Below are 27,520 nucleotides of genomic sequence, written 5' to 3'. Positions count from 1 at the left end.
GCAGCGAAAACGGCTTCTCTCTTTAATGTGTATTAATAGCAGATGAGAGTCAGAAAGATCGAGAGGCCGGGAGAGAGAGAGTTCATCTCTCCACACGTACTGTAATTGTTGGGCTTTTGAGACTGACGCGCTATCGCTAAATTGGAGCACATTTTACACTCTTCTTTTTATTTTTTTACCCCCCTCTTAAAAAAAAAAAAAGGACGGCCATTTGCACACAGCCCTAGAGCTTATTTCCAAAACCAGCAGATTGAACCTTTCAGAGGACAACAGCCAATATGAGGGCCAATTTAAACGGGTTTATCCATTAAAAAAGGACCGATGGCATGGACGCGAAGTGGAGGGAGACTTTCCACAACGCGAGCCCGGGTTTTAATGAGCCGTCGTATTTTCGTGAAGAGATCTGCTGGGGCACGGAGGGTAGATGGGGCGGGACGCGCCGGTCGGGGTGGCCTTGCGCTCGGTAAATAGGTCAGTGGTTTATGCTACAGCGGAGGATAAGGACCTCCTTTGGTTCTCTCCGCGAGGCCTGCGTCCGTCAGTGAATCTGGTGTCCCGGCGGGAGGTCTCCCCCTCCCCCAGCGGAGCCCGGAATGACTTCCCGAGGACGCGGTCTCGCCGGCTGGATTAGCGGAGATGGACGGAGTGTATATTAGGATGGTAGAGTTGGCTCGAATGCACTTGGGCTCGTGATGTAGGTCCGACTTGCTTACCCAGAACCTTCCGGAGCTTCTCCCCCACGGCACAGCCGAAACGATGAGTTATGAGCTTCGAGCATTGTTTTGCTCCTCAGCTCCTACCCTAAATATGCACTGGTGGGGGCAAACGGAGAGAAGGAAATAAAAACTGTGGCGGGTTATTATTAGGGCGTGAGGAGGCTGAAAACGAAACGTCTACTGACGAGATCCTGACCCCATGACAGCACCCATTGTTGCCATAGAAACCCTAGTCCAGAGGTGTAGCCAGAGTTTAGCGTTTCATTCAAATTATTCATGCGCCCCTTCGGTTTTGTCCGTATTGTTATACCTTGGATTGAGGCGGAGCTCCCAGCCGTCTCCAAAACAAAACCCACGTGAGAGGTTGAACCAAAGGCCGGCAGGAACTTCTGAAGAGATACATAATGCAAACTGGGAATTAATATTGCAGGCCACCAGCTTCCGAGTCAGTTTTTCAAATCAAAGACAAGCTACTTGTACCGTACTGACCGGTTGACAGGAACCAGATCTAGTGATCCAGTGTAGTCTCAGTATATACAAAGCACGCTGACGTGCAGCTATAGATGGAAAGCATTGCGCTCATGCCCTCGCACCTCGAGAAAATGTACAGATTATACAAGGATTCTTCCCGCTGTCGTTGTAGGATGAGGAATGTCAGGCCGTGTCAGATGTCGTTTGATGCCTGCTATATGGCCAATCAAGAAAGGCTGAAAATGAGTGACAGATGGGCGAGGAGAGATTACAGCAACTGTGATCCCCTGGACAATAAAATCCTGCCAAACATGGCGAAATGCGTAAACGTCTGAAAACGCCCGTTACGTGGCCAGACGTGGGCTTCTCTAATAGACAGGTTTATTTCCTCACCACCGTGGTCTGAGGCATGTCTGAAACTGTCGACACGAAACCAGGAACCTGATGGGTACGACAGAAAAACCTCCAAGCGGCTGGTAGTTCCATGTTATGCAGTTTCGGGTGCCGACACAACATTTAACCCCTTCCGTCACTGGTGAGTTTTGCTACTATTGTGTGTCCGGCAGGCGTGGATTTGGATCTGTAGAAGAGTGGCACACTCACAATTGATTAAAAGCCGATAAACTCCCGGACACACTTGTCTGTATAAGTGTGTCTGAGAAACGGGTAGAAAGATAGGGCGATGCAAACTCCGCTCGGCTTGATGGGTGTGGGGGGTTAGCTGGAAATTCTCATGTGGGGTCTGGTCTAGCCAGAAAAACGGCCGTTTGGCAGTTCAGCGGGAGTATGTGTGTGTGCATGACTTTCCCAGCCACACCCTGAACAGGTGCAGTTCTTACAGAACACACACACACACACCATGCATCCACACACAGCCTCTTAAAAGCATGTTTCCCTGGTCCCCTCTGGTCACTGGAGCCGACCAGCAATCCTTAGCCTACCTGCAGAGTGTCTCATTGTGTGGGACTGTGTGACTAAAGCCCTCATGTTTAGAGTCATTGCACCAGTGCTAAGCCTCGGTTGCCGTTGGCAACAAGGTTCGGCAGGGAATGAGTTGTGTGTATTTGTTTTTTAAATTAGTTTCAGCAGATGTTTGAGACAAGAGCTACAAGATATTCAGAATTTTAATGCTGTTTTTAGCACTACCATAAAACAGACACACACACACACACACACACACACACACTTGCACGCTTACACACTCACAGCGTGAATCACACATGCAGGCAGCTGACTCACATGCTTTTTCTTCTTTTTTTCTGCTGTTTTTTAACTAACCAAAAAAGAGCCATGCTGCATTCTGACCCAGCGTGTGTGTGCCGAGTCTGAACGTCATGAGATCGTTCGGACCCTTGGGGCAGGGCTCTTATGGAGGGTTGCATGTAAGGACAAAAGTCAAGAAAACAGGAAAGAACTGTGTAGTACACACACACACACACACACACACACACACACACAGCATGTGACGTGTTTAAAAGGGCCCATCCGCTCTTCTGGTGAAGTGGATCAAGCCTCTAGGCCCGTTTTCCCATTTTTGGGGTCTCTGTCTGAGTTACTCTGAAATCAGCAGCTTGTTGGCCAGGCAGATTCATGCTAATCAGGCTATCAGATCTCTTCACATATCTCTCTCCTACTTTCTCTCATGTGATCACAAACCTGCAGCAGAGGTTCTGCAATGCAGCACGCATCGGAAAGAAGAAGTAGAGCCTACGTCGATCTGACATCGTCATTCAATGCATGTCATGAAAAGATGCTGATAAGGAACTGACATTAAAAGCGTTCACTTGCCAGGTCTACTGAACGTGCTTAAGCAATAATTGGGTTCTCCAACATGGAGTCTTAATAAATATCTCTGTAAAAGTCATCAGGGGCGTACCAAACCAAACCTGTAGATGGAATCAGGTTGGCGAGCTTGTGAACTTAATCATAATCATAAACCATAATCAAGGTGAAATAAATTTCTTATCACATGCATGTAATATTACTGTCACCATAATGATTGGCATGCCGGCGAATGCAGATTTATTTAGTTCTGACGTTTCATGGGTCACGGACCAGGCAGGTTCATGTAACGAGAACGGTGAGGATATGTTGTATGTCTACCCCACTGTATACACCAATTCATGGCAGCCACAGGGCCAATCGCTAATTAAAGATTCATTTACTGATACCTTATAATGATGATACATACATCATGGATCAGTTTGCAAATGATGTCACACCAATGTGTGTGTGTGTGAACATTTTAGCTTTTGGAGATTTGTATGTCCACATACACACCTATAGGTCATCTTGAACAAAAGTGGGAAATTGTGCGGAACATCAAGGCCATTGCAAACACATTAGCGACCTCTGTCATTAGCGAATAGGGAAAGCAGAAACGACCTTTATAGGGCTGATTTTGGAAACAAATCCGGTATATAATCCATGATTTTTTTTTTTTCACAGGTGCCAGTACTTCTAAGGTTTATTTATATATATTTTTGTGAGACTGTCTTTCAACATTCCTAATCCTATAATTAGGCTTAAACTATCAACAGCAATTGCACAATATTCCCCAATTTTTTCCAATCGTTAAATGATGAACTCAGGGCATGACCTTTCATACCTGAGTTATAAGTGTTATCTGCTTTCATGTTACCTGGAGCTCAAGGCTAAACGTCTCTGTTTTTCTACCTCTTTTTCTACCCCAGGATATAGTGAGTGCTGCTAAAGATGTCCGATAGTGTGGATATTGAAGAGAAGCCACCAGCTCCCCCACTGAGAATGAACAGTAGCTCCCGAGACTCTTCCTCAATTCATCACAGCTCCAAACCACTCCCAATGGCTCCCGAAGAGAAAAACAAGAAAGCCCGTCTGCGTTCCATCTTCCCCGGAGGAGACAAGAGTGAGCGGCAACACACCTTCAACACATGCATCTAGAGACCAACGTCATAAAATATTGATATTTCAGTCATTAGGGGTGTGTATTGGCAAGGATCTCACAACGCACAGGTCACAATATGATGATATCACCATATATTGTGATCCTGTGCATATTGCGATATTCTACAGTTTACTGAAAATGTGAAAAACAGATCTGAAATACCAGATGCTGTGATCGGTCTGTCAAGTTTTGCGGTGTCACGGTCTTGCCTCTACTGACCTTACGAAAGAAAATGCTCGACAGCACCACCCAGTGGAATAAATTTCTATACAAAAATATCAATATTTGATATCCCTGTATCGATACAATATCACCACATCTGTATTTTCTAACACCCCTATCAGTTATTGATCACCATGTTATTTTCTAAAACTAAAACTCATTTATGAAAAGAACAAAACAGGAAACCACCCTAGGAAGAAACTAAGAAAATGAAACATAAATCTAGCATTTTAGATTTTTGGTAAGTTGGTGCCCATAGGGAACTGAAGAGCTTTTCAGCCATGTTAATTTACTCTGGGACGTATATTTGACTTATTTTCCAAATGAGATGCACATTGTTGCTTTTTACTGTGTTACTACTCCAAAGTCCAGAGATGGAATTGTAGAGCGCGCCCTGAACACCTAGTCCAGTTGGTGAAATTCTTGGCCATCAGCAGCAGGATTGTTCTGTCTTGTTCTACATTTACATTTACAGCATTTATCAGACGCCCTTATCCAGAGTTAGTAGTTACAGGGACAGTCCCCCTGGACTTAAGGTTAAGTGTCTTGCTCAGGGACATAATGGTAGTAAGTGGGATTTGAACCTGGGTCTTCTGGTTCACAGGCGAGTGTGTTACCCACTAGGCTACTACCACCTGCTAGGCTACTACCACTGTTTAGAGTGAGAGATTTGAGATGCTGGTTGGTTTTGAGAGAAGCATGTGAAAGAGCAAATCCATAAGTCCTGTCTGTTGTTTCTTCCTCTCTGCAGCGAATAAGAAGAAGGAGAAGGAACGTCCCGAGATATCGCTACCCTCAGACTTTGAGCACACCATTCATGTTGGCTTCGACGCAGTAACGGGAGAGTTCACGGTGAGATTATGCCAGTTGATCAATGGAGCCTACATGTGAGTGTTTTTTTTTTTTTTTTTATCACTCCCACTTCCTCACACACACTTCTCTCTCAGGGCATTCCTGAGCAATGGGCAAGGCTGCTGCAAACCTCAAACATCACTAAGCTGGAACAGAAGAAGAATCCTCAGGCCGTTCTTGATGTTCTGAAGTTCTACGACTCTAAAGAGACCGTCAACAACCAGAAATATATGAGCTTCACCTCTGGAGGTGATACAGTTTTCTGTTTCTCTATCCTTCCCTTCCCTCACTGTTCAGATCACTGTCCATATTTCACAATGTTCAATGCATTGTTTAAATTTTGCCGATTTTTCATTTCAGACAAGTCGGCGCATGGCTACATTGCAGCCAACACTCTGGTAAGTGTTCATTTGACTTTTACATCTGTCCCAAAGACACACATTACTGAATGATTCTCCCACCGTTTAAGATTTAGAGTAGAGTTAAAGACATGGCTATGCCTGTCAGGAGATGCCCGATTACCCTGAATGGTGTTAAAAAGGCCTGTTAATTAACTATCTGTGCTAATCTCACAGGTAAGTTTTAACCTGCCATGGTTCTTTTAGTCACCTCATAGGACTGAGACATTGGCTGCCATTCAGCAGTGCCTGGTGCCTTATAGATAAAAGCCTGGCATTTATGTGCCATTAATAAAATAAAATGTGTGGGGAGTGTCAGTGGAATTAAAGATGTGATAATCTACACGTCTGGCTCAGTAGCGGCCGTGGTGCAAGGAAATAAAACGGAAGGAAGTGTAGAAGGAATGGACGTATTGACAGGCTCGTTGCCCAAAAAGAGGAAGCAGGGAGCTGTCAGCCATCCCCAATGGTTCTTCATATTTTAAACTTTGTTTTAAAGGTTGTCAGAAAGAATTGCGTTAGTGCAAAAAGGACTGGGAGGCTAGTGCTGTGAAAAATGGGCCCAAAATACAACCTCTTCGCCTTACTGGAAATTAGCTAAGGCAAATGTGTTTACGTACATTGTTAGCTAATTGTCAATCAACCTATATGAAACCCATTTGATGCTAAGACTTGATTTTTTTTAGAGTTTGTTTCTGTACAGGTATAATTCTGTCTTATTGGTGCATGGTTAAGGATTGTGTGAGGTTGAGATCGGTATTAGATTGAGATCTAATACCGATTGAGTGTTGAGACCAATTATTAGAACAGTATATTCAGGATAGGCTAAGGGTGTCTCGCTGATGGATATGTTTGTGCGGTGATAAGGACAGAATTGAGTAAGGTTGATGAGCGATTTGCATTGTATTCTTTTCCGTGTATTGCATTGTGTATAACGTGCCTCATCCCCTGCGATGCTGCACATATTGTGGCGTTAAAATGGTTTTGTTTGTTTGCAACAACATGCAACAAATACAAGACTCACCGTAACACACACGGACCATCTAGTTGCTTTCTGTAGGTCTGCTGTCTTAGTGGGTCAGAGTGACAAGATAAAAGTGTTGATTAGCATCCGAAATGTGTGACTGGTTTTAAACCATGTTTTGTTCGGTGAGATTTAGGAAACAGAATCCACTTTTTTCTTTCTTATTCTTCATCTTGATAAAGCCAGTGCTCTGCAGCGTGAAAGCCTTCTGCTCCACTGAAGTCTTTTATTTACTCGACACAGTGACAAAAGTAAATTCACAGTGAAGCATTTTTGGAGCTCATCCACTATTTCCTCCAATCATCAGCAGAAAGGTCAGAGTGAGATCCATAAATCAGACTTACACTTGAAACAGAGCAGCAGGGTATGAGATGGCAGAACACAGTGTTGTCAGCCAGCATTCATTAGGCAAGGTTTGTGATGACTTCCTTTTCACAGTAGTCAGCACCATTGTTTGGCATTCCTGGATCTGAAATGACAAATCCAAACCCCAATTTTGATTCAGCCCAACTAGTGGGACTTGTTTAGGTTTGTAAGTTCAGATAGAGGAGCGCCGCGCATTGGACCACATCTATACAGCACCCGTTATCCCTCTTTTCCCCGAACCCCACCCCATGCCCCCTTCTATAGTCCATGTGTTTTTTTGTTACTGTATGGGTTTTGTCCAGTGAAATCCTCACATTTTCAACCTCCACATTCAGAACCGCCTCCTGTCCTCCGGGCCTCCAGTCAGCCTTAGAACCTGCAGCGCGTTGTTTGACAAGGTAACACTTCCACATTGCTTTATACTTTCCACCCTCTAGGGTTCAGTAGGAGTGCAACCCCCCTCCCCCCCCCTCACACACAGCGGGCTAAAAATGGACAGGCACAGGCAACCATGCTGCAGAGGAGCTGCACAGATTCCCCTTTCCTTTACAAAAGCAACATCTGCAATGCAACAATTGGAATCTATGCTTTGCAATTAGTGTCAAAGTGTGTTTTTTTTTGCAGCTAAACAAAGATGGTTTAACGATGATGCAGTACTCAAACTGTCTCCAAACGAATATATGATTAAATGATCTCCCATGAACAATATAGGAGGCATATGTGGAGGCATAGAGGCAATGCCATTGTTGCTTTACGCTAAACACTGCACTGCAGATTCATCTAAATATACTATAACTTGATTTTTATTATGTAAAAAGATTTCACCTAATGTGACCTATAACCTGTGCAATTGTAAAATAAGATAATAAAAAAAGTAACAAAAAGCAGTGTGCACGCTCTTAAACTAATACTTTGTTTGATACTCTTATGATTTGATTACAGCATTAAAAATAATATGTTAAATCATAATAATATATTCAGCTGGCTTTAGCATTTTTCATAAGATATATTTAGGTGGGAACTTAATTAATAATCTTTACTAATCTACATTACTAATCTCTTGGAACAAATGTAAACCAGTGGTGCAGATACAGACACCTGACCTGCAAGTAAGTTTAAGTACGTTAAAGTACAGCTTCTTACAACCTGTAACTGATGTGAGGGACCCAGTGCCAAATATTTTATAGATTTTGTGCACCCTCAAATATTCAAATATTTTTAGCAAACACTGCAGACAGTATATATGTTAGCCCTCCCTTGGACTTAAAAAATAATATGCTACTTAAAACAAATGTAAGTGACTGGTTGTTGAAGTGAACTGTAACAATGTAATCTGTAATCTAATGGATGTGAAATTCTGGTTAAAAGTACCATATTTTGCCACCAGATTCACTAAATTTGGAAATACCTGAATTTGAATACGTTAAAGGCACATCTGAACAGGGTGGTAGTAGTCTAGTGGGTAACACACTTGCCTATGAACCAGACGACCCAGGTTCAAATCCCACTTACTACCATTGTGTCCCTGAGCAAGACACTTAACCCTAAATTGCTCCGAAGGGGACTGTCCCTGTAACTACTGATTGTAAGTCACTCTGGATAAGGGCGTCTGATAAACTCTGTAAATGTAAATCATAGTTTGAGCCTTTTGGAGCTACATAATGTGTAACTTCAGAGCATTACATATTGAAAAAAATAATACAGTTAATAATACCTAATACACTATGGAAAACTATGTGTCTATACTGTGGGTCTGGCCTTTTTTTTTATACGTAACATCAAAGCCCCTCCAGAAGAATTGCCACCCCCACTTTTCACTGCACGAATAGCAGCCTTCGCGCAGTTTATGGAATGGACTTTAGGGGTCACTGGCTTGAGGTGAATTTGGAAATGAACATCTCTGCCCAGTGCAGTGCTTGTTACGCTCTCAAGTAGTATAAATCCTACGGCCTAACAGTCCTTTATCAGTGCTTTAACGGTGCAATTAATCTCTCCTTTTTAACAAGAGCGTTTCCTCTTCAACGAGCACACAAGTCAGTTTGCAGAGCATTCGCAAACTCTGTTCTCAGCGCATTGGAAGCTGCTGCACTTTTCACTGCTGATGCATGCAGTTTCCGCTCCATGCTGCTTCACATCTCACCCCACCGTATATCACTGTGAGTGAAACGGAGAGTCCAGAGTCATTCCCTTGCCCAGATCCCTTGCTTGCCTGCATGGGTAACTCACACTGGCTCACGTTTTCTTAAGCCAGAAATATGTCCATGTAAAATGAATTTGAGCTTCCGGATCTGTTAAAGGCCTGGGACGGGCTTACAAGCAGTAGGCTAACTGTGCGTATTCAATCAGTCTTTTGTCCGACATTATTAAGAAGGCAGTGAGTCCTATGCGCATGGTCATAATTGTGTACTTTCAGAATTCCAGGGAGTTGTTCTCATTGTTTTACTTGATGCGTATCCTTGTTTACGGGCAGGAACAGGATAGTAGTGGAAACAGGTTTATATTGGTGATATGAATTTAACAGTGACACTGGTTTAGTCTGCTTTTTTGGACGTCTCTCACTATTGGTGCTTTTCTGTTTGTTGATAGTGTGCAATACACTATAATAATAATAATAATAATACATTATTAGTAGACAGGAATGAGTAAGTAACGTAATTCAACTATTCTGAATCAAATCTTATCATGAAGATTTCTGGATTTTAGTCTTTATTGTAGCAACAGGGTTTGGTACAAAATTGTTTATTCAGAGACATACTTGGACGCATATCTTGGCAAATATTTTCTCTCTGGCTCTACACGATGATTTATTTTTGCTTTGCACTACATTGAGTGCTGACACATTTACTAACTCGCCCAGCTAAACCCATCCCTCTCTCCTCCCTCCTCCTCCATATCACTGACACCCGGGTCCAGATCATAAACCAGCTCTGTACTGTCCACAAAATGAACAGCCCATTAACTGCTCACATGATGACACTCTGTCTGCTGCAGGGTGCAAAGACCGCCTCAGAGCCTCCCATCGCACCGCCAGTTTCTGAGGAGGAGGACGAGGAAGAGGAAGAAGAGGAGGAGGAGGAGGAGGACGACGATGATGAGCTGCCTCCAGTTATCGCTCCACGTCCAGAACACACCAAGTCTGTGAGTGTTAGATCTAAAGCGTGGCACAAGACCAAAAAAATCTATTCAAAATCGCATTCAAAAATGTATTTACTCTCCTTTTATTCTCATCTCGCTGCAGATCTACACACGCTCAGTCTTAGAACCAACACCCCCTCCTGCACCAATTAAAGAGGTCACGACCCCACCAGAGTCAAAGGTCGAACCAGACAACACCTCCAGTACCCTGTACCGCCATACTGACAGGCAGCGCAAGAAGTCCAAAATGACTGATGAAGAGATTCTGGAGCGACTGAGTATGCTGGTCCTTTCTAATTGTGTGTGTGTATGTGTGTGTTTTAAGCTGGGTGCCTGTAAATTCAGTGTCCTGGATATACTGTAGAGATTAGTGTGTCACAGTCACTAAAGCCAAGATTGAGCAGCCAAACCCCACCAACACAGAAAGTCCCAGCATGCATCACATCTGGATGTTTTAGCTCATAGATTAACAAAATCTTGTGATGCTGTGTGAAGGTCCTACTGTATATGTTGTAATTGTGTGTGTGTGTGTGTGTGTGTGTGTGTTTTTCAGGGAGCATTGTGAGTGTGGGGGACCCGAAGAAGAAGTACACTCGCTTTGAGAAAATAGGACAGGGGTGAGTGAACACTCACCTCCACGCACACCCAGTCAGCAACAAAAAGGGATCGCGTGATAAAACAACAAAAGAATTCACCTCAGAGCTTCGGGGGAGAACAGGCCGGAAAATTAAAAAAGGAATGCTGGAACAGTGAAGGACAGAGAGGAGTGATAGAGAGAAAAGAGAGCAGAGAAGAAAGGCTTTCAAAGGGTCGAGAGGTTTAGGGAGAGAAAGCAAAAGTACCAAAGTACTGTAGAGGAAATGAAAACTTCATCCAGGCAGAGCTGAGACGGAGCCAGAGAGACGAAAAGGAAGGTGACACACACAGTGTGATGGCGCTCTGTACGATGTAACAGTTCTGATTGTTTCATTGATTTGTTTGTTAATTAGCAAAATATGCAGACAGTGGACCCATTGGAAGTAGTTTAGAACTTGGCCATGTATAAAAAGGGCAAAGTATCATCTTTCCACACATTTTGGATGCAGGGTTGTTTCCCCTTACTTTTTCCCTTAATACGGTCAATAACATTTGAACATTATTGACATTATTCAGCCATTAATTAGAATTAATATTAATATTTTGTTGTGGTTTTTATTCTGGTTTCTGATCAGCATTTAGTATTTTTTCATTTGATCCATGTTCAATCCCTTGTAATTTCATTTTCAAATTCATGAAAATTAATAAGATACTTTGTGCATGTCCAGTCTGAAAATACACGTTTGGACTAGTGTGGTTTCTGTTCAGGACATGACCAAAGTGGCACATCATCGGACTGCCACAAACTTTAAACATCACACACACACACACACACACACACACACACACACACACACACCAGTCACCAATCCCTCAGGCTAAACACTCTATAAATACTGATCCTAATTTCTCGACACCCTCATACACAGACTCTGATCTTTACTATTACAAATGCAGAGGCATTTTATCATGAAGTCATTCTACATTCTCAGCACAATCTTAGCTTTTCTAATGGCCTCATGACCTTTACATCAGTTTTTCCCAACCGATCCAGGAAAACAGCTTATTTTCAAAGAGTTCCTGTGCTGCATGTGGTGTGATAGAGGGGAAAAATGAGCTGTGAAATTGAGTTTGACAACTTGCATTATACCTACACCGATCCTGCATACTAAATTCTCCAAACAGTAAAGCCTTGGTCTAATCATATTTACAGCTTGAGCAGGGCTTTCTAAGCTGTAAGCTAATGAATGCAGTTACTATGTAGCATGGGTGCTATTAATCTAAAGAACCTGTATACATGTACATATAGGACCTCAACATTTTTTTGCATTAGATAAATAATATGTTCATTTTGTTAGTGACATGCCATAAAACACGAAAGGTTATTACATAGCAGTAGGGGGCAGTGGTGGCCTAGTGGGTTAAATGTAGAGGAAATATTTTGTTGTGTGCACTGTGTGTGTGAAAAAATGTGTGTGTGACAAAATTCTACTTCAGTAACAAGAGACACAGAATATCTGAATTCAGGGAAATCTCTGGGAAGGTCACTGGTGAGACCTGCTTATCACCACAGACATTTTTCTCCACTTTTTCGCCTTTCTGGTCACATTTGTCATTGTTACACATAGGTTCAATAATGTAAAAAAATGTTTACATGGTTACAAAATTATAAGAAATAAAATCCCCATGATTCCCTAGGGCTTCGGGAACAGTGTACACAGCCATTGACATCGCCACAGGCCAGGAGGTAAGGAAACGTTTATTTCCTGTTTGGTTGGAAGTAGCCACAAAGTTGTCAAGTTTTCAAACCCCAATTGCATCCAGTTGTGTCCCTGAGCAAGAGAACCATGGGTTGCCCCTGGGGGTTCGTCCACATTACTAATGATTGTAAGTGACACTTGATAAGGGTGTCTGCCAGACGTAAGTTCTGTAAATTGGAAAAATGATTAGTTGCAAATTAGCAATGTTATGATGCTCTGATAAATTTCATATACAGAAAGTCAACATGAACCACTATTCAGCTTTTTTTTTTTTATGGTTATCTGGCCATAAACTGCAGGTCATTTATTGTACTAGGCGAGTCAAAAACACCAACAACAATTTATTTTTGTATGGCCCACAATCACAAGCAGTATGTCTCAATGAGCTTAACAACCACTGCAGATACTTAGATCCTCAAAGTATCATAAGTGTCATTGGTCATTGTTTGGCTTCTGGTTTCCTCTCTACTAGGTGGCCATAAAGCAGATGAACCTGCAGCAGCAGCCTAAAAAAGAGCTGATCATTAATGAGATCCTGGTGATGAGGGAAAACAAAAACCCCAACATTGTCAATTACCTGGACAGGTAAACTCCTCAACCCTTTACCAGTCAAAATACGTATACGCTGATCTGTCTTAAATACTGTCTGAATGTTGTCCAAATATGATGCATAAAATAACCCGATCTTCAGTTATGTGATTAGCATCTCAACACCACAGTGCTGCCGACACTGCTGTGTTTACGCCATGCCCCGTGTCTGTCTGTCTGCGCGCAGCTATCTTGTTGGGGATGAGTTGTGGGTGGTGATGGAGTACTTGGCAGGAGGTTCCCTCACCGACGTGGTGACAGAGACGTGCATGGACGAGGGGCAGATTGCCGCAGTTTGCAGAGAAGTAAGATGCGCGCTCACACATACACACAGTCAGAACTTTAGTTAAAACTGACCGTGTCTTTGTGTTTCTGCTGCCAGTGTCTGCAGGCTCTGGACTTCCTGCACTCTAATCAGGTGATCCACAGAGACATCAAGAGTGACAACATCCTGCTGGGCATGGATGGCTCTGTCAAACTCAGTGAGTTAAATCCACACTTCCTGTATTGATACTTTTAAGATCCATATTATTAAAGGGCGCAGTCTATACAGTTACAGTTATGCAATCGAGGCTTTTTTTTTAAAAGAAGAAGCGAAGAATGTTTCATTAATTACATTGTAGCTACTAAGACTGCAATTCTCTATTATTATAATTGTGCTCAGGGGTTAGAGGGAGTATTTTAAATATAGTAGTGCCATAAAAGGATGCCTGTTATTATAATTAGAGTGATGTCACAGGTTGTAATGGGTTGGCCCCAAACAACAGTTATATATTATGACAGAAAATCCCGATACCACAAATGCAACCTGCTATTCTGAAATCTGTCTGTCAGCTCAGCCTCAGCACATAACCGAGACTAAATACCTCAGCCTGAAAGACAGAGTGAGGCGAGTTCATCTGGAGTTTACCTAGCAAAGTGGCTCATAGCTGAAGCTCTCCGTTGAAGTGACAATTTGATGCAAAGTTGCACAAAGAGCTGAACAACCTTTAATACCCTTCAACAACGCCATATTTCGACTAATGTTAGTGGTAATAGTACGTGGTTGCCACAAATGCAGGAAGTTACTATTAAATGCTGAGTGTACCTTCTTGGCCAATATCTACATACCTGGAGGATGTTATTTCATCTCTGCTATGTGTTTTAATGTCTGTCGCAATAAAATTCCACTTCCGCCTCTAACTAAGAATCTTAACGCATCATGTTGTCAATCTAGGAGAGTCTGTGTTTTATTGTGAATCTTGCCACCTAAAGGCGATAAATCCTCACACCGAGAGCTCCGTACATGCTAGTGTTAGCGACTAGCGCTCCTGTGACCTTCATTATGCGGATGTGCATGCGCCTGGCATGGTCTGCACACTGCCGTGAAAATGTAAATGCCGTTGTGCAGTTAATGCGAGGTATTGTGATTAGACTCTTGTTTATTGTCTGCCCTGTCTGTGATGAAGTTGGTGTCAGTATGCTAAGGTGTCCAATCATTGTGATGCTAATGCCGACCTTACAGCAAGTGACAAGCAATTTTGCTCTTGCTCATAAATTTGCCGAATCCAGAGAGGTTTGGTTTTTGTTATATTAATTTTCTGTTATAGTAATTCTTTAGTGAATTTTTGTCAGTATAGTTGTCTGAAGTTCTTGCTTTTTTTCATTGGGGACATTATCGTGCACCATCCTGTGGTTTATGATGTAATTTATATGTGATGAGGTATTTTATTGCGTGCTTTGAAGCTGTTCAGTTTTACACTGGATGTCTGTTTGAATCATGGTTCCTCTGAGAAATATGATTTTTAATATCCCCCTTTCTATCTTTATCTCTGTAGCTGACTTTGGCTTCTGCGCCCAGATCACCCCAGAGCAAAATAAGCGCAGCACCATGGTGGGCACGCCCTACTGGATGGCACCAGAGGTGGTGACCCGGAAGGCGTACGGGCCTAAGGTGGATATCTGGTCTCTGGGCATCATGGCCATTGAGATGGTGGAAGGAGAACCACCATATCTGAATGAGAACCCACTGAGGGTAGGAGTTCATCTTGCTAACAGACACCTCATGCGTGTTTCTGTAGGATGGATATTGATGTATAATAGATCTAGTCAGACATTCAATATGTGGACTTTCCGTTTAATTCGGTACTGGATTTAAAAAAAGACCAATATGTCAGTGAAATAGTTGATGGTTTTAAATTATAAACTAGACCCTAGTTATTTGACTTGTAGTTATTTTGCGGTATTTGTTTGCTCTACAGGCCCTTTACCTGATAGCCACTAATGGCACACCCGAGCTGCAGAACCCCGAGCGTCTCTCCTCCGTCTTCCGAGACTTCCTGAACCGCTGCCTGGAGATGGATGTGGACCGGAGAGGATCAGCCAAGGAGCTGCTCCAGGTAGGAAAATCAGTATCAAATAATTTCATCAAGCATCAATGGAGGCTTTTCGTGCCCATGCACAGGCAGGACAAATGTTATGAATAAAGACAAGGGAATAAAGACACCAGGCCTGGCACGTGGTGATGTGCTGAATGAATGCTGAGGAGAAAAACTCTGAACAACCCATTCCTGCTAAGTCAACATCCATTTCAGTAGCCATTAATCACAACAGTCGATGTCACCTAAGTCACATTGTTTTCCTTGCTTTTTAGAATTAGCAACTGAAGGGGTAGAATATAGACTAGATAAGGCATGTAAGGCATATGTCAGATTGGTTTGTATTTCAGTAATAAAAAAAAGGTTGTGACCTCCATGGTAGATTTTTGTGTGTGCCTAATACCTGATGAAGACCACAACAGGTCAAAATCTGTTGTTTGTTTCATGTTTTGCTAAAGTCACATATAGACAGTCATCTTTATTTCCATAGAGATATATATTTGTAGATTTACATATTTAAGTTTAATGTGTTTTCTCAATATATTGGCAGAACTTGCCGTCATGGAGCTCTACTGTACAGATTTTAATGGTTACGGGGAGACTTTTTGTAAAGACCATGGCACAAAAACAACGACGTTTGATGTTTCTCTGAAGTTTCTCTGGTTTTCCCTCCTCAGCACTCATTCCTGAAGCTTGCCAAGCCCTTGTCCAGCCTGACCCCCCTGATTGTAGCAGCAAAGGAAGCCATCAAGAACAGCAGCCGCTAGGGGGGTGACATCTGCTGGCCGGCGGCTGGCTTGTGATCCCCGTTCTATGATGGGAGGCGGTGTGTGACAGCACAAGGCCCAGCACTTACATACATACACACGCACGCACACACACACACACACACACACACACACACGCCTCTCTGTTTGTGAATTAAATGGGAGGACGGACGGCCTTGGTTCTTGGTTCTTGCTTTAAGGACAAGCCATGATACGCTGCCTCCACCTTTGCTTATTGTCCCCACACACCTTTTTGATGTGGAACTACGCTGTCTGAAGTGTGTCTGTGTTTCGGGAGGCAAACACTCCCCAGTCCAGTGGAAAAAAAGGAACAATGTGAACAAAACAGACCTTTTTTCCTTATCTCTGGGATTTAAACCAAGTGAAAGTGGAGCAGCCCCGTACAAGAGCCGAGAATCTGGTCCTGTCCAGCTTCATACACACACGTACACACACACACCCCCCTCAGTTAGGGTGCTACTCCACCGGGACAACTCTGGAAATCCCTCCAAATGCCTGCATGACTGTATACTCTAACTGCTGTGGCCACTCTGACACTCATCTTTCAGTGCGCGTGCGAGTGTGTTAGCATGAATGCATAAATCCAGAGAGGATTTGCGACAGAAAGTGTGTGTGAGAGAGGGACGGTGATTTGGTCTGTTTGTCAGAGTGACACCACTGCTCTCCTGGCCTGTCAGTGATACCGTGTGTGTTACTGTAAGGTCGTGGCCGTGCCATCTGGGATTCAGCCTGGTCACACCAGCTTGTCTTCTGTCGTACCTCAGACAGACCACCCCCCCCCCCCCCTCCTGCAACGCCGGGGGTCCAGACATCTGGCAAGAACATGGGCCCGCTGTAATACACTCTCAATGCCTGCTGCACTACACCACAACGCTGGCAAGTAGTTACTGTGATTTAAAGAATGAATTTGGTTCTAAATTTTGAATATTGCAGAAATTATTTATTGTAAGGGTCAGGCCTTATCAAGCGCACATTACAGTACACAGTCACATGCAGTCATGCCAGGACAACAGTTTTAAAGGGGTGCTATTATTCTCAAGCCTTTTCCCTGTCTTTCATCATGTGTCTTATTGTCTATAGATCTGTGTTGTATGGTTAGACATCAGGTGTGTGAGTGCATCAGGTGTGTGTCAAGGTACAAGTTTGTGTTTTTGGGGACCCGGTGTGAGAATCACATTTTAATGTTTCCTCGTTGTGATTGTATCTGCGGAGGGGGGAATTTATAATTTCCCCCAAATCTTTGGAGAAAGAGTGGGCATTTGCCAAGACCCTGCCACAAGGGGCAACTGTCCAATCCTACCTTAGCAACAGTAACTAGACCCAATTATTTTTAAAACAAAGTCCTTAAAGACGTGTCTTGTTTTTTGGCCCTCCGGAAGCCAAAAATGCAATAGGAAAAATAATTTGGTTTTGGTAGAAGGGGTCTAATTTTTTTTAAACTTGCTATTTGTTTAAATAGGACCCTTGCAGTGAACTTTACCCCCTAATTTGTCCCTAAAATGGACAATGTCCATCCCTTCCATCTACCTCGGTAATACCTATGAAATAATATTCCTTAATTTTGAAGACCAACTTTGTAGATGCAACCAGCTCAGTGAAGGGGCGGGACATACCCAAGGGTCACTGTCCGAGGCAAAAATATAGCCTGATATAATTCGGCTCTGTTGTTACCCATTTGACAAAGCCCCCCCATTCCGCTCCCTCCATTTATCAGCCTTGATGTCTGGACGCATTTCAGCCTCAAAACCCGACTGTTCACTTCGGCAATATCCATGTAGAGCGAGTGACTGAGTAAATGAGTGAGGAGAGAGAGATAGTTAGCTAATGCAAGGAATGTGCCTAAACTGTGAACCATTTGTCTACCTGTCAACATTGTAACGTTGTGATAGATTAGTTTGTTGAAGTATATGCTTTGTTGGGAAAGATGGTCTTTTCCTGTGGCACGAACCCGGATGCTTGGCGCTGGTGGAGAGTGCACCTGGCTTCCTGTCCCAGTCCTCAGGTTGCATACCTGTTCATTACCAGTTCAGAGAGACTATAGCCTGTTCATACCCCACGTCGTGACAAAACCAAGGCGTGGGTGTGTTTGAATATATGTGTGTGTGTTAGGTAGTCTGCTACCTCAGCCTCTGGTCTCTGTGTGCTAATAACATCACTGTGAAAAAAGCTCAGACACTGGAGCCAGAGACGAAGTGGTCACTTATACACCCGCCAGCGTCCAGCTCATTCTACAGTCGGCACCAAGAGCAGGTTATATTACTGGTTAACCACTAACCAATAGCATGCATGGCATCGTATTACATCTCCACCCGACCTCAGATAACCCTGAAAGTAACGTTTATGTGTGTAAATATATCAAATATCCCTCTTTTTTGCCAGAATCTTTAGAGAAGAAACTTCAATATTCAGGCTGCTCTGTAGAATTGTTTGTAAAATGGAAAACGGTTTTAACCCCGCCCCCTGGAACCGATGGAGAAAGGACATCTCGACCAGGACACAAGTCAAGATCTGGGACTGTATGCGTGTGCGTCGTCCTCTGCTGCACATGATAACGTGTGTTATGTCCTTCCAGGAGAGACCTCATGGGTTCACGCACACATGCACACAATCGACTTTCACCCTGGAGCCGTCTTTACTCAGAGACCCACTTCTTGCTGCGTGGGCCAGAACTATGAGCACAAAACTGAGCTAAAGATGGACAACGGCGTTGAAACCTGTAGCTCCTCCCCTGTACATTCCTCCCCTCTGAATGTGTGAACTTGTACACGTGGTGTGATTTAAAAAAAAAAAAAAAAAGAACGAAAAGAATGAAAAAAAACAAAAAAACTATTGATGTGTTACACAAGAAAGGAACAAAAAAAAGACTTAAAAACATTCTTTTTAAATTATTATTCTAATTATTACGTTTATAAACTTCTGGCCTGCCGCTCACCGATCTCAGCAGACTTCATCCCTTTTAAAACAACAAGAAAATGTGGAGATGAGCGAGAGGACGTAGAAATAAAGGAGAACTTGACAGAGTGACTGGGGGAGAGGACTTATTGTTTTGGATAAGCTATTTTTAATTGTGGTTGAAGCAATAGATTTTTGAATTGAATTCTGAATTGTGCATGGCTGTGTCTTGAGTGTAAAACAAATGACAACATCAAAAAAAAAATCTGCAGTTTGGGAACTGGGCTCAAATAAAAAAAGAGGAAATGAGTTGTTTTGGTTGGAATAAAGATCTTTTTTAATATGTCTATAAGGACACAGTTGCATGAACATACTATGTGATCCGGAAAACACATATACAGTGAACAGAATGTAAATTATTTGGTGTGAGTGTGTCTAGAGGGTTCAGTAACCAAAATGAGAACTGAGGAACCAAATTCTATAATCTCAGGTTATCTCAGGTTATCTCAAGGCACCAGTTGAAACTGCGATTTGGTGAAAGCAGTTTCTGCCCTGCGTTATAAACTTAAGTATTTATTATTTATGTAGCATGATCATTTCAGCAGCACCTAACACCAAATGTGTTAGTGCTGTAAATATGACCCATACGGTCTCTCACTACATTTCTATTTGAATATCAATTAAAGGAGCAACAGAACAGATATATGAACATATTAACTGTAACCATAGAGACACTAGGAGTCAAAAGACCAGACACACCTACTTATTTCCTTTTCAAGTCAATTAAACACTGAACACTCAAAAGTAACACAGAAAACAATAAACTAGTATTTGAGGCTTGTCTAAGCATAGAGCTTTTTCAACCACCTTTAGTCAGACAGTGGAGATGGTTTTTAAACAGGCCTGAAGGAGTCCCTTCCCTCATGTTAATTAGCATCTCATGAAGCTGGATATGATGACCCCCAATAGGTAAAGAGGGGTGACTGAATAATCTAATACTTAGTCACCATAGAGTAGGTGTGTCCAAACATCAGACTGGTACTATTTTTTGCATATAGTACAGGCCAAAAGTTTGGACACACCTTCTGATTCAATGTGTTTTCTTTATTTTCATGACCATTTACGTTGGTAGATTCTCACTGAAGGCATCAAAACTATGAATGAACACATGTGGAGTTATGTACTTAACAAAAAGTGGACACCTGACCTCCACAGTCACCGGACCTGAACCCAATCGAGATGGTTTGGGGTGAGCTGGACCACAGAGTGAAGGTAAAGGGGTCAACAAGTGCTAAACACCTCTGGGAACTCCTTCAAGACTGTTGGAAAACCATTTCAGGTGACGACCTCTTGAAGCTCATCGAGAGAATGCCAAGAGTGTGTAAAGCAGTAATCAGAGCAAAGGGCAGCTATTTAGAAGAAACTAGAATATAAAATATGTACATAACTCCACATGTTCATTCATAGTTTTGATGCCTTCAGTGAGAATCTACCAAAGTAAATGGTCATGAAAATAAAGAAAACACATGAATGAGAAGGTGTGCCCCAACTTTTGGCCTGTACTGTATCTGTACAAATGAGATCTTTATGTGGTTATGGACACCTGACACCTGCTGCCTGGAGACTGGTCCAACTGGATTAGAGATTTTTTTTACAATGTTGTCCACAGGAGTTCAATGTAAAACACACATGACCCGCTGACCTCTCACTGCCTGTAGTCTCCCATTGAAACCACTGAGTAGGTGGAAAGGGGGTGGAGGTAGATATGGAGGTGGAGGAGGGGTTGACCCAATCCTAATTTCACTTTGGGCCCTAAATGGCTGGAGCTGCTACTATTTCCTACATTTATCAAGAAACTGGTGGACTTCTTCAATCACCAGAGAGTATCTGATAACAGCAGTGTGAGTTAAAAATATAGTTAGACAGGGCAATGGGCTAAAGCACAGTCTGGGTCTGGCAGATGCAACAGCAGAGGAATGCTGTGTTCAGAAAAATAGATTTCTGATGGAGGATAGGGAGCAGAGTTCAGAATGGGGGTGTTCTCAGATGATAATGTATCCATGCCAACCTGCTCTGCTTTGTTATGGACGAGGTATCCTGAAACCTTTTTGACTGGAAACCTGTGAACATATGTGCTCTTGGTGTTCACTTCTGCAAGACAGTCTGTCACTTCCTAATTAATCTTGCATTAAGGGAAACGGAAAGTAAAAGGCTGAAGAACCTCACCTTGTAGACTGAAACCTGATACTGTTGAGGTCCATAATATCTTCTGGTTTCTGTTGCATGTACGATGTATCATCCTGGTGTCTCTGGCCCATTAGGTGGCACTTGTTCATCTCCCTGTCATCCCTAATCAGTATCCCACTGAGTTTCAGTTACTAAGTTTCATGCCGACCACTTAAAAACTGGAGCATTGGAGGTGGACTGCTCTGATGATTTTCGCGACCTTTGTTAACTTGGGTGAGAGGTGGCTACAGGATGGCCTATGGTTAACTTAGGTCCTCAGTTCATGTGGATGATGAAGACTCTGAAGACCACAACAATGGCTCTGCATTGTCTGATGTGTTAAATTCACGCTTCAAATGCAGCTATTGACACGTTTCTAATCTGACATATTGATGACATATTTTAACAATGGAATTGCAAAAATTTGAATAAATGATCTCAATATAATGAATTCTCTGTGGGATGTTCTGGGGAAAATCTAATTAAATCAATTTACAGGATTTGTTCCCTGCATGTTTTAGTACCAGATGCCACATCACACCTTCAGAGGTCTTGTAGTGGTCTTCCAAACGAACGCTGCATGGTGCACATGCACACATGCAAACGCTCGCGCTTCAGCAATGAGCTTCAATTCCAAGTGCACAATTTTTACCCCCAAGTCCTTCTCGTAGCTGCGCTGCAGCAATGGGAGATCATCAGTGGCAGCACATACTGCTGTGGCAGACGGAGAATCCCCAACTCAATTTAACAGCTAATCCCCTGTTGCTCTGCAAGTAGCCAGACAGGCAAAACCCACCAGCGACTACACAAATCTCATCTGAGAGGAGGAGCAGGAGGAGACATTTCCTGATGTTGTGTAATATTGTGTCTCTTGGCTAATCATCACATTCAGATTCTGAAAACTATTTTTAAATCACCAAAATAGACAGAGCATTTTCTGCACTTTATACAATTAAAGACAATATTATTTAAATTGCAGCAACTCTTCACAAAAATACTACTATTTCAATTTTAATGGAAGCACTATAATGGTGACAGGAACTGAATGAGGCGGACAGCCATGAGAAAAAAAGACATGGCGCGACGCAATATTAAAAATGAGGACAGACCAGCAGGTGGCGCCAAACCCGCTCATTTCCCACTTCGACACGTGCTGCTCCTGCACACTTCACATTCCACAATTCCATTAAACTCGCGGCAGTTTAACATGGCTGGACGCTCCTCTGTGTATTATTTTGAAGACAAATGTAATGAACACACAAACGTTGAATATATTTAACGCAGCATTTTTGCATCGTCCAAACTGAGCGTGTCCTCTGTGACCCGCAGTATCTCTCTCTGCCACCAGAGGGCAGTGAGACTAAAATTCGGACCAATGACGTCATGAATCCAGCGTCCAGGGATCACAGTTCTAAAGTTCTCTTTGTTGTAGCCCCAGTGAAGGTCACGTACAAGCTGACTGTGACATGGAGTTTTATACACATTATATAGACTACATGTAATGAAAAAGTAAAATGCTCTAAAGGTGTTATTTTTTAATTGCATAAATACTCAAAATAAATATATAAATGGGTGTTTAAAAAGGCTCAAGCATATATTGAATAATGTTATGAGAGCATGTATTTATTGCTGAGAGAATGAAAAATTAACAGCAGAACACATGGCTTTGTAAATCAAATTTATTGTCATTTACAGCTCGTTTGCAATGTACACTGAAGGAACTGAGTACAGGATTCAAGAAGAACGCTGAAAAGGTTTCAGGCTGGTTGCTTTGCAGATTTGTTAGTATATTTTTTTGTTAAAAAAGAGAACATGCAAAAGAGTGAAATTTGAAAAGGAGGAGCATCATTTTTTTCTGAGAACAACCACACAAACTGTAGATCATGATTTTTTGTATAGCAAGCAACACATATTGGTTTCTAAAAACTAACCAACATTTTCTAAACTACAGAACACCTACCTACTCATAGCCTTGTACCAGAGTAGAGTTCATTTATAAAGTCAGTAAGCAATAAAAATGTCTATTTACAAAAAAAAAAGAACAAGAAAAAATGACAAGTCAACCGTTAATAGCTGTAACCGGCTGCCACAGAGAGCTACAACTGCTCATTAACCAGCAACCACACAATGAAACATCATTGTTCATCCCCTCTCTTATGTCTTATAAAAAAGCTTTAAGGCCTAAAATGGCAAGACAATGATAAACAGATTTATAAAAATGGGACTGAAGCAAGCTTTCGTGACGACGTGTGGCACGGCCTCAAAAAAACGGAGTATGGGTAAAGAATACATCGCATGTGGAGTTTTCCCTGCATCATTTGAACTAATCACGTAATGGCATCACTGATGGTGCCACCATGTCCATTCACCTAGCAGGATGTAACTCCACTTCGAGTGAATGGTTATTTACAAGCATCAAAGTTAAGGTGAATATTAACACTCTGGGTGCGATTCTTCCTTTAAAAAAACATCAAGCGTTATATTACAACAGCCATATGGCTTATCTCTCAGCTGAGCGGTTAAACGGTGGTGTGATGTGGCGTATTTACACGTGGCACGTAACCCTGTTAATGAACCGTAGCAGTGTGCTTCGTGTATATGCGTGCTGTAGGTGTTCTTTGAGTCCCTGCCCGAGGCTGGTGGCAGATACTGTGGGGCTCTAGAACCCAGGTAAGACCCCACCGTCTGCAATATTAGTTTGTAATAAAATTGTATGAAATCCTGTTACATTACAATGACATCAAAGTCGGGAAAAAAAAAGAAGAAACATTAAAAAAAGGAGAGAAAACCCCACTGATGTCACAAAGACAGACAACAGGTGAAGTGATGGTGATGGGCTTTTGGATTGTGATGATTGTGGGCAGCTACTAACACAACACAAGGTCACCTCACAAGCTTGTTGTTATGCACTGCAGTCACGTATCTTAGAACATGAATCCTTTTAAACGATGATCTAAGACGCTTAGGTCCAGGGGAGTAGTGAGAGCACCAGAGGTTCATTGCCAGGAGATGTCCCAGAATGCCTGAGTCACGGTGGGCTTGAACTGCTCCGAGAGTGGGCAGGGAAGCAGTAAGGTCCCCACCAGCACCATTATGCGTGTTGAGTGTGTTGTAGGCTGGCGGTGGGTATTGCATCGGATAAATGTCTTAAGAAAGTGTCAGGATTGTCTCTCACTTCAGTTCCAGTGCCTATAAACGATAAGACAGTAAGCCTTTGTGTCTGATGCAGCATGCAGGATGTGACCCTGTCTGCTACCGGGGTGTTTGGCTGGTGACGCCACGCCTTCTAACTGTTGCTAGGTGAGCAGCGAGGCTGCAGGGGAGGGGGTGTGGAGGCTTGTGGTGGATCAGCAGTGTGTGTCTGCATGAACAGGACAGCATTCGTGAAGCCTTGCAGCAGGAGTGCTGACTAGGGAGATGCTCTGGCCACTGTAGCAGCCTTATCAAAATGAGGATGTTGAAGCTGATCCCAGATCAGCATGGCTGCTTTCAGGTTGCTTTGTGAATAGGGACCGCCTGACTCAACACCTGCACCTCAGGAAGAGTGTGTTTCAGTGCCATTATTTCCCCAGGCCTGCCTGTCTGTAAAGAAGATTAATGGTTGCCGTTGCAAGAGATGCTCATGGCTAGAATAGCAACGTGTCCCTTCCCTTCGGGTACCTACAATCTCTCCCCCTCACACACTCACACGGTGAAGAAAGGCCACCTCCCCATCTCACACATCCAGGCAGGCCAGGTAGGTGCTGTGGGCTCTCTATCCCGTTGCCATGGTAACTGAAGTGTGAGCCGCAGAAGCGCCGCAGAAGCGCTGCTTTTACCGGGGTATTCAGTCCAACAACCCAAGAACTTTCACAATAATCAGTCAAGGCCACCCAGTCCACGATTAACGTCAGACAACAGTCCGTTCACATGGCAACCGAGCTGACCCACCATTGCCATATTTGAACAGAACGCGTGAAACACTATCCTTTTTTAACGGCCCTGTGAATCAGTCCGGACAATGTGTGTAGCGTTGATGAGAATGGATGAGCGATGGGAGGAGAAGGCCTGTGAAAATGGGACTAGGGGAGAATGCACCATTCAATGACAGGAGGGAGGTGGAATACAACTCTTTTAATTTTCAAAAATGGGAATAGGTTAATACAGAAGACACAAATCATTGCGACACAGCAGATAGAAAAAAAATTCAACACCACCAGATGATGCCAGATGTTCTCCAAGTCAGTGCACCCGAACTGCGTCCCAAAAAACAACAAACCCCCCCAAAAAGCCTGCAAGAAGCCTGAAGAAATGTACCCTGAAAAACTACAAAAGCGAGTACCAAAAGTGAGAAGTCACACCATACTGAAGTATAACAAACAGTTTGATGCCAAAGAGCATCGGCTGGAGTATACTTTTAAAGTTTTTTTTTTTTTTTTTTTACCAAAATGACAACAATGTACTTAAAAAAAGGCACCACAGGAAGGTGAGAAGTTTGCACCGGCCAATCGGGGCTGTGGCATCACTTGAAAAAAAACCCAAACGACTGTTACAGGACACAGGGCTGATAGATCACTGCGGACGAGAGGTCCATGGAAAAGGTTGTGTTTTGTCGGATTTTGGTACTTATCTATGTAGACAGCTAGAGGGCCGTGTCCGTACGTATCACAGTGTTGTCTGAGAAGCCGGAGCTGGGGCGGTCATTGGCCGCGTTTACTTTATGACTTCACTGCCTTTTCTGTCACTTTAGAGTGTGTAAAAACATTCAAACATTCTTCATTAGTCTTCGTCATAACTAGGAGCATGCATTTGGGCTATGGGACGCTGGGTGTAGTTTCGGTGGCTTATAGCTGCAGCTGATGACACAGACAGGAACTCGCGTTATAGAAATTTATCACTATGTACACCACAATCGAACGCAAGGCCTGTTCTCATCGCTTCTTCTGTCGGTCCAATAGAAAAACTTTGGCTTTCATATCCAGTGTAATTCTTTATGTGCCGGAAAGTGTTGCTTTCAGCATAGGACATTACTGTAAATTTGGCTTGTATTTAAATACATTATGGGTCATTTGGCTTCAGTTGTTTTTCTATTTGTAACACAATAATACCCCACCAGCGGCTGCGACGACGCCCATCAGAACATTCAGGCTGCTTTTGCTGTGGTGTCTGTATTAGAACGTTAGAGAAGGGATATGAGGTTTTTCATTGAACGTGACATTGCGATGGCTATACACTACATGTACATTTCACTCAGAATGGGCCGTTCTTCCCTGGCCAGAAGCCCCCTGTTACAAGGCCTGTGATTGCATTAAAAACACAAAAAAAGGAAATTCCATCATACAGATAGGGAGGGTTGAAAAGATAGAATTATTAAAGTTACATACCACATCCCTATTATAATAATACCCATTTGCTGCTGAGAATTCGGTATCGCCCCAACCAAATAAGAACAACAAAAAAGTTACCATGTTTCTAGGAGCAAGGTTTGCCATGCAAATTTTGACAGAAATATTAATAATAATAATAATAAAAACATTTAAAATGAAGTTGTATTCCAGAGAATGATGAAGACTTTTGGATGAAGGATCCATGGTTACATCAGTGACGTATATGCCCAGCATATACAGAACATCATTACAAAAAATCATAAAAAAATCACACTTTTACAATGTGGAGAATTCTCAAACAGCAAAGAGAGAAGTGGCTGCCACCACCGGAAAGCCTGCCAGCTGGAGGGAACGGTGATGAAAGGCAGTGCCCTCACCACCAGGGGGCGATGAATGCCAGAGACACATCTGTGATTGGCAGGTTGGGTTTGAACGAGTTGGCGTCTACATGGACTCTCCCTGTGAATCTTCGTCATCCAGAGAGAGTGGCAGGTAAAGATCCTACAAAAGGACACGGTGAGACAGAGAGAGAGGGATAGGGGTTGACCGATTAGGCTACAGGGGTCAAGGGTCAGGTCTGGTCTTGTAGGGGAGCAACAGCAGTACTTTCCTCTAAAGGGCAACATTAAATGCCGATGTTGATGTGGACTGTATCTATATTATTAGTATTTAAATAGATATCTAGACAATTAAAAGCCCCGAAAACTGTCATCATCAAACTTACAACACAGGAACTCTTTCAGAACCCCAATGAGAAATTATGTCTTTGAAGAGCCTCAAATTAAAAAAACATTTTACATTAATGTTCATTCAGTCTTTAGTTTTATTCTACAATGTAAAAATAATTATAAAAAGAA

General features: G+C 42.8%; 2 protein-coding genes across 5 annotated transcripts in view; one reads left to right on the top strand and one right to left on the bottom strand.

Moving 5' to 3' along the window:
• The window catches only part of LOC114792273 (serine/threonine-protein kinase PAK 3), a 33,156-nt gene extending 13,730 nt beyond the window's left edge, over positions 1–19,426 (top strand). The window contains exons 2-16 of one of the 2 annotated variants that reach the window (XM_028983246.1): positions 3,881–4,074; positions 5,087–5,187; positions 5,283–5,436; positions 5,548–5,585; positions 7,311–7,373; positions 9,967–10,113; positions 10,214–10,388; positions 10,664–10,727; positions 12,385–12,433; positions 12,919–13,031; positions 13,222–13,339; positions 13,417–13,516; positions 14,852–15,048; positions 15,275–15,412; positions 16,069–19,426. In XM_028983246.1, the coding sequence (XP_028839079.1) occupies positions 3,903–4,074; positions 5,087–5,187; positions 5,283–5,436; positions 5,548–5,585; positions 7,311–7,373; positions 9,967–10,113; positions 10,214–10,388; positions 10,664–10,727; positions 12,385–12,433; positions 12,919–13,031; positions 13,222–13,339; positions 13,417–13,516; positions 14,852–15,048; positions 15,275–15,412; positions 16,069–16,158 (1,719 nt within the window). In that variant the 5' untranslated portion in view covers positions 3,881–3,902 and the 3' untranslated portion in view covers positions 16,159–19,426. The remainder of the gene's footprint in view (positions 1–3,880; positions 4,075–5,086; positions 5,188–5,282; positions 5,437–5,547; positions 5,586–7,310; positions 7,374–9,966; positions 10,114–10,213; positions 10,389–10,663; positions 10,728–12,384; positions 12,434–12,918; positions 13,032–13,221; positions 13,340–13,416; positions 13,517–14,851; positions 15,049–15,274; positions 15,413–16,068) is intronic. The other variant, XM_028983247.1, reaches the window with a different exon arrangement.
• Positions 19,427–25,395: 5,969 nt separating this feature from the next.
• The window catches only part of LOC114792278 (neuronal migration protein doublecortin-like), a 38,086-nt gene continuing 35,961 nt past the window's right edge, over positions 25,396–27,520 (bottom strand). For all 3 annotated transcript variants that reach the window (XM_028983258.1, XM_028983260.1, XM_028983259.1), the window contains one exon: positions 25,396–27,164. In XM_028983258.1, coding sequence (XP_028839091.1) covers positions 27,108–27,164 — 57 coding nt within the window. In that variant the 3' untranslated portion in view covers positions 25,396–27,107. The remainder of the gene's footprint in view (positions 27,165–27,520) is intronic.

This window comes from Denticeps clupeoides, chromosome 6 (genome assembly GCF_900700375.1).
Source record: "Denticeps clupeoides chromosome 6, fDenClu1.1, whole genome shotgun sequence".
Lineage (NCBI taxonomy): Eukaryota > Metazoa > Chordata > Actinopteri > Clupeiformes > Denticipitidae > Denticeps > Denticeps clupeoides.
This window is presented reverse-complemented; position numbering and strand designations above follow the sequence as displayed.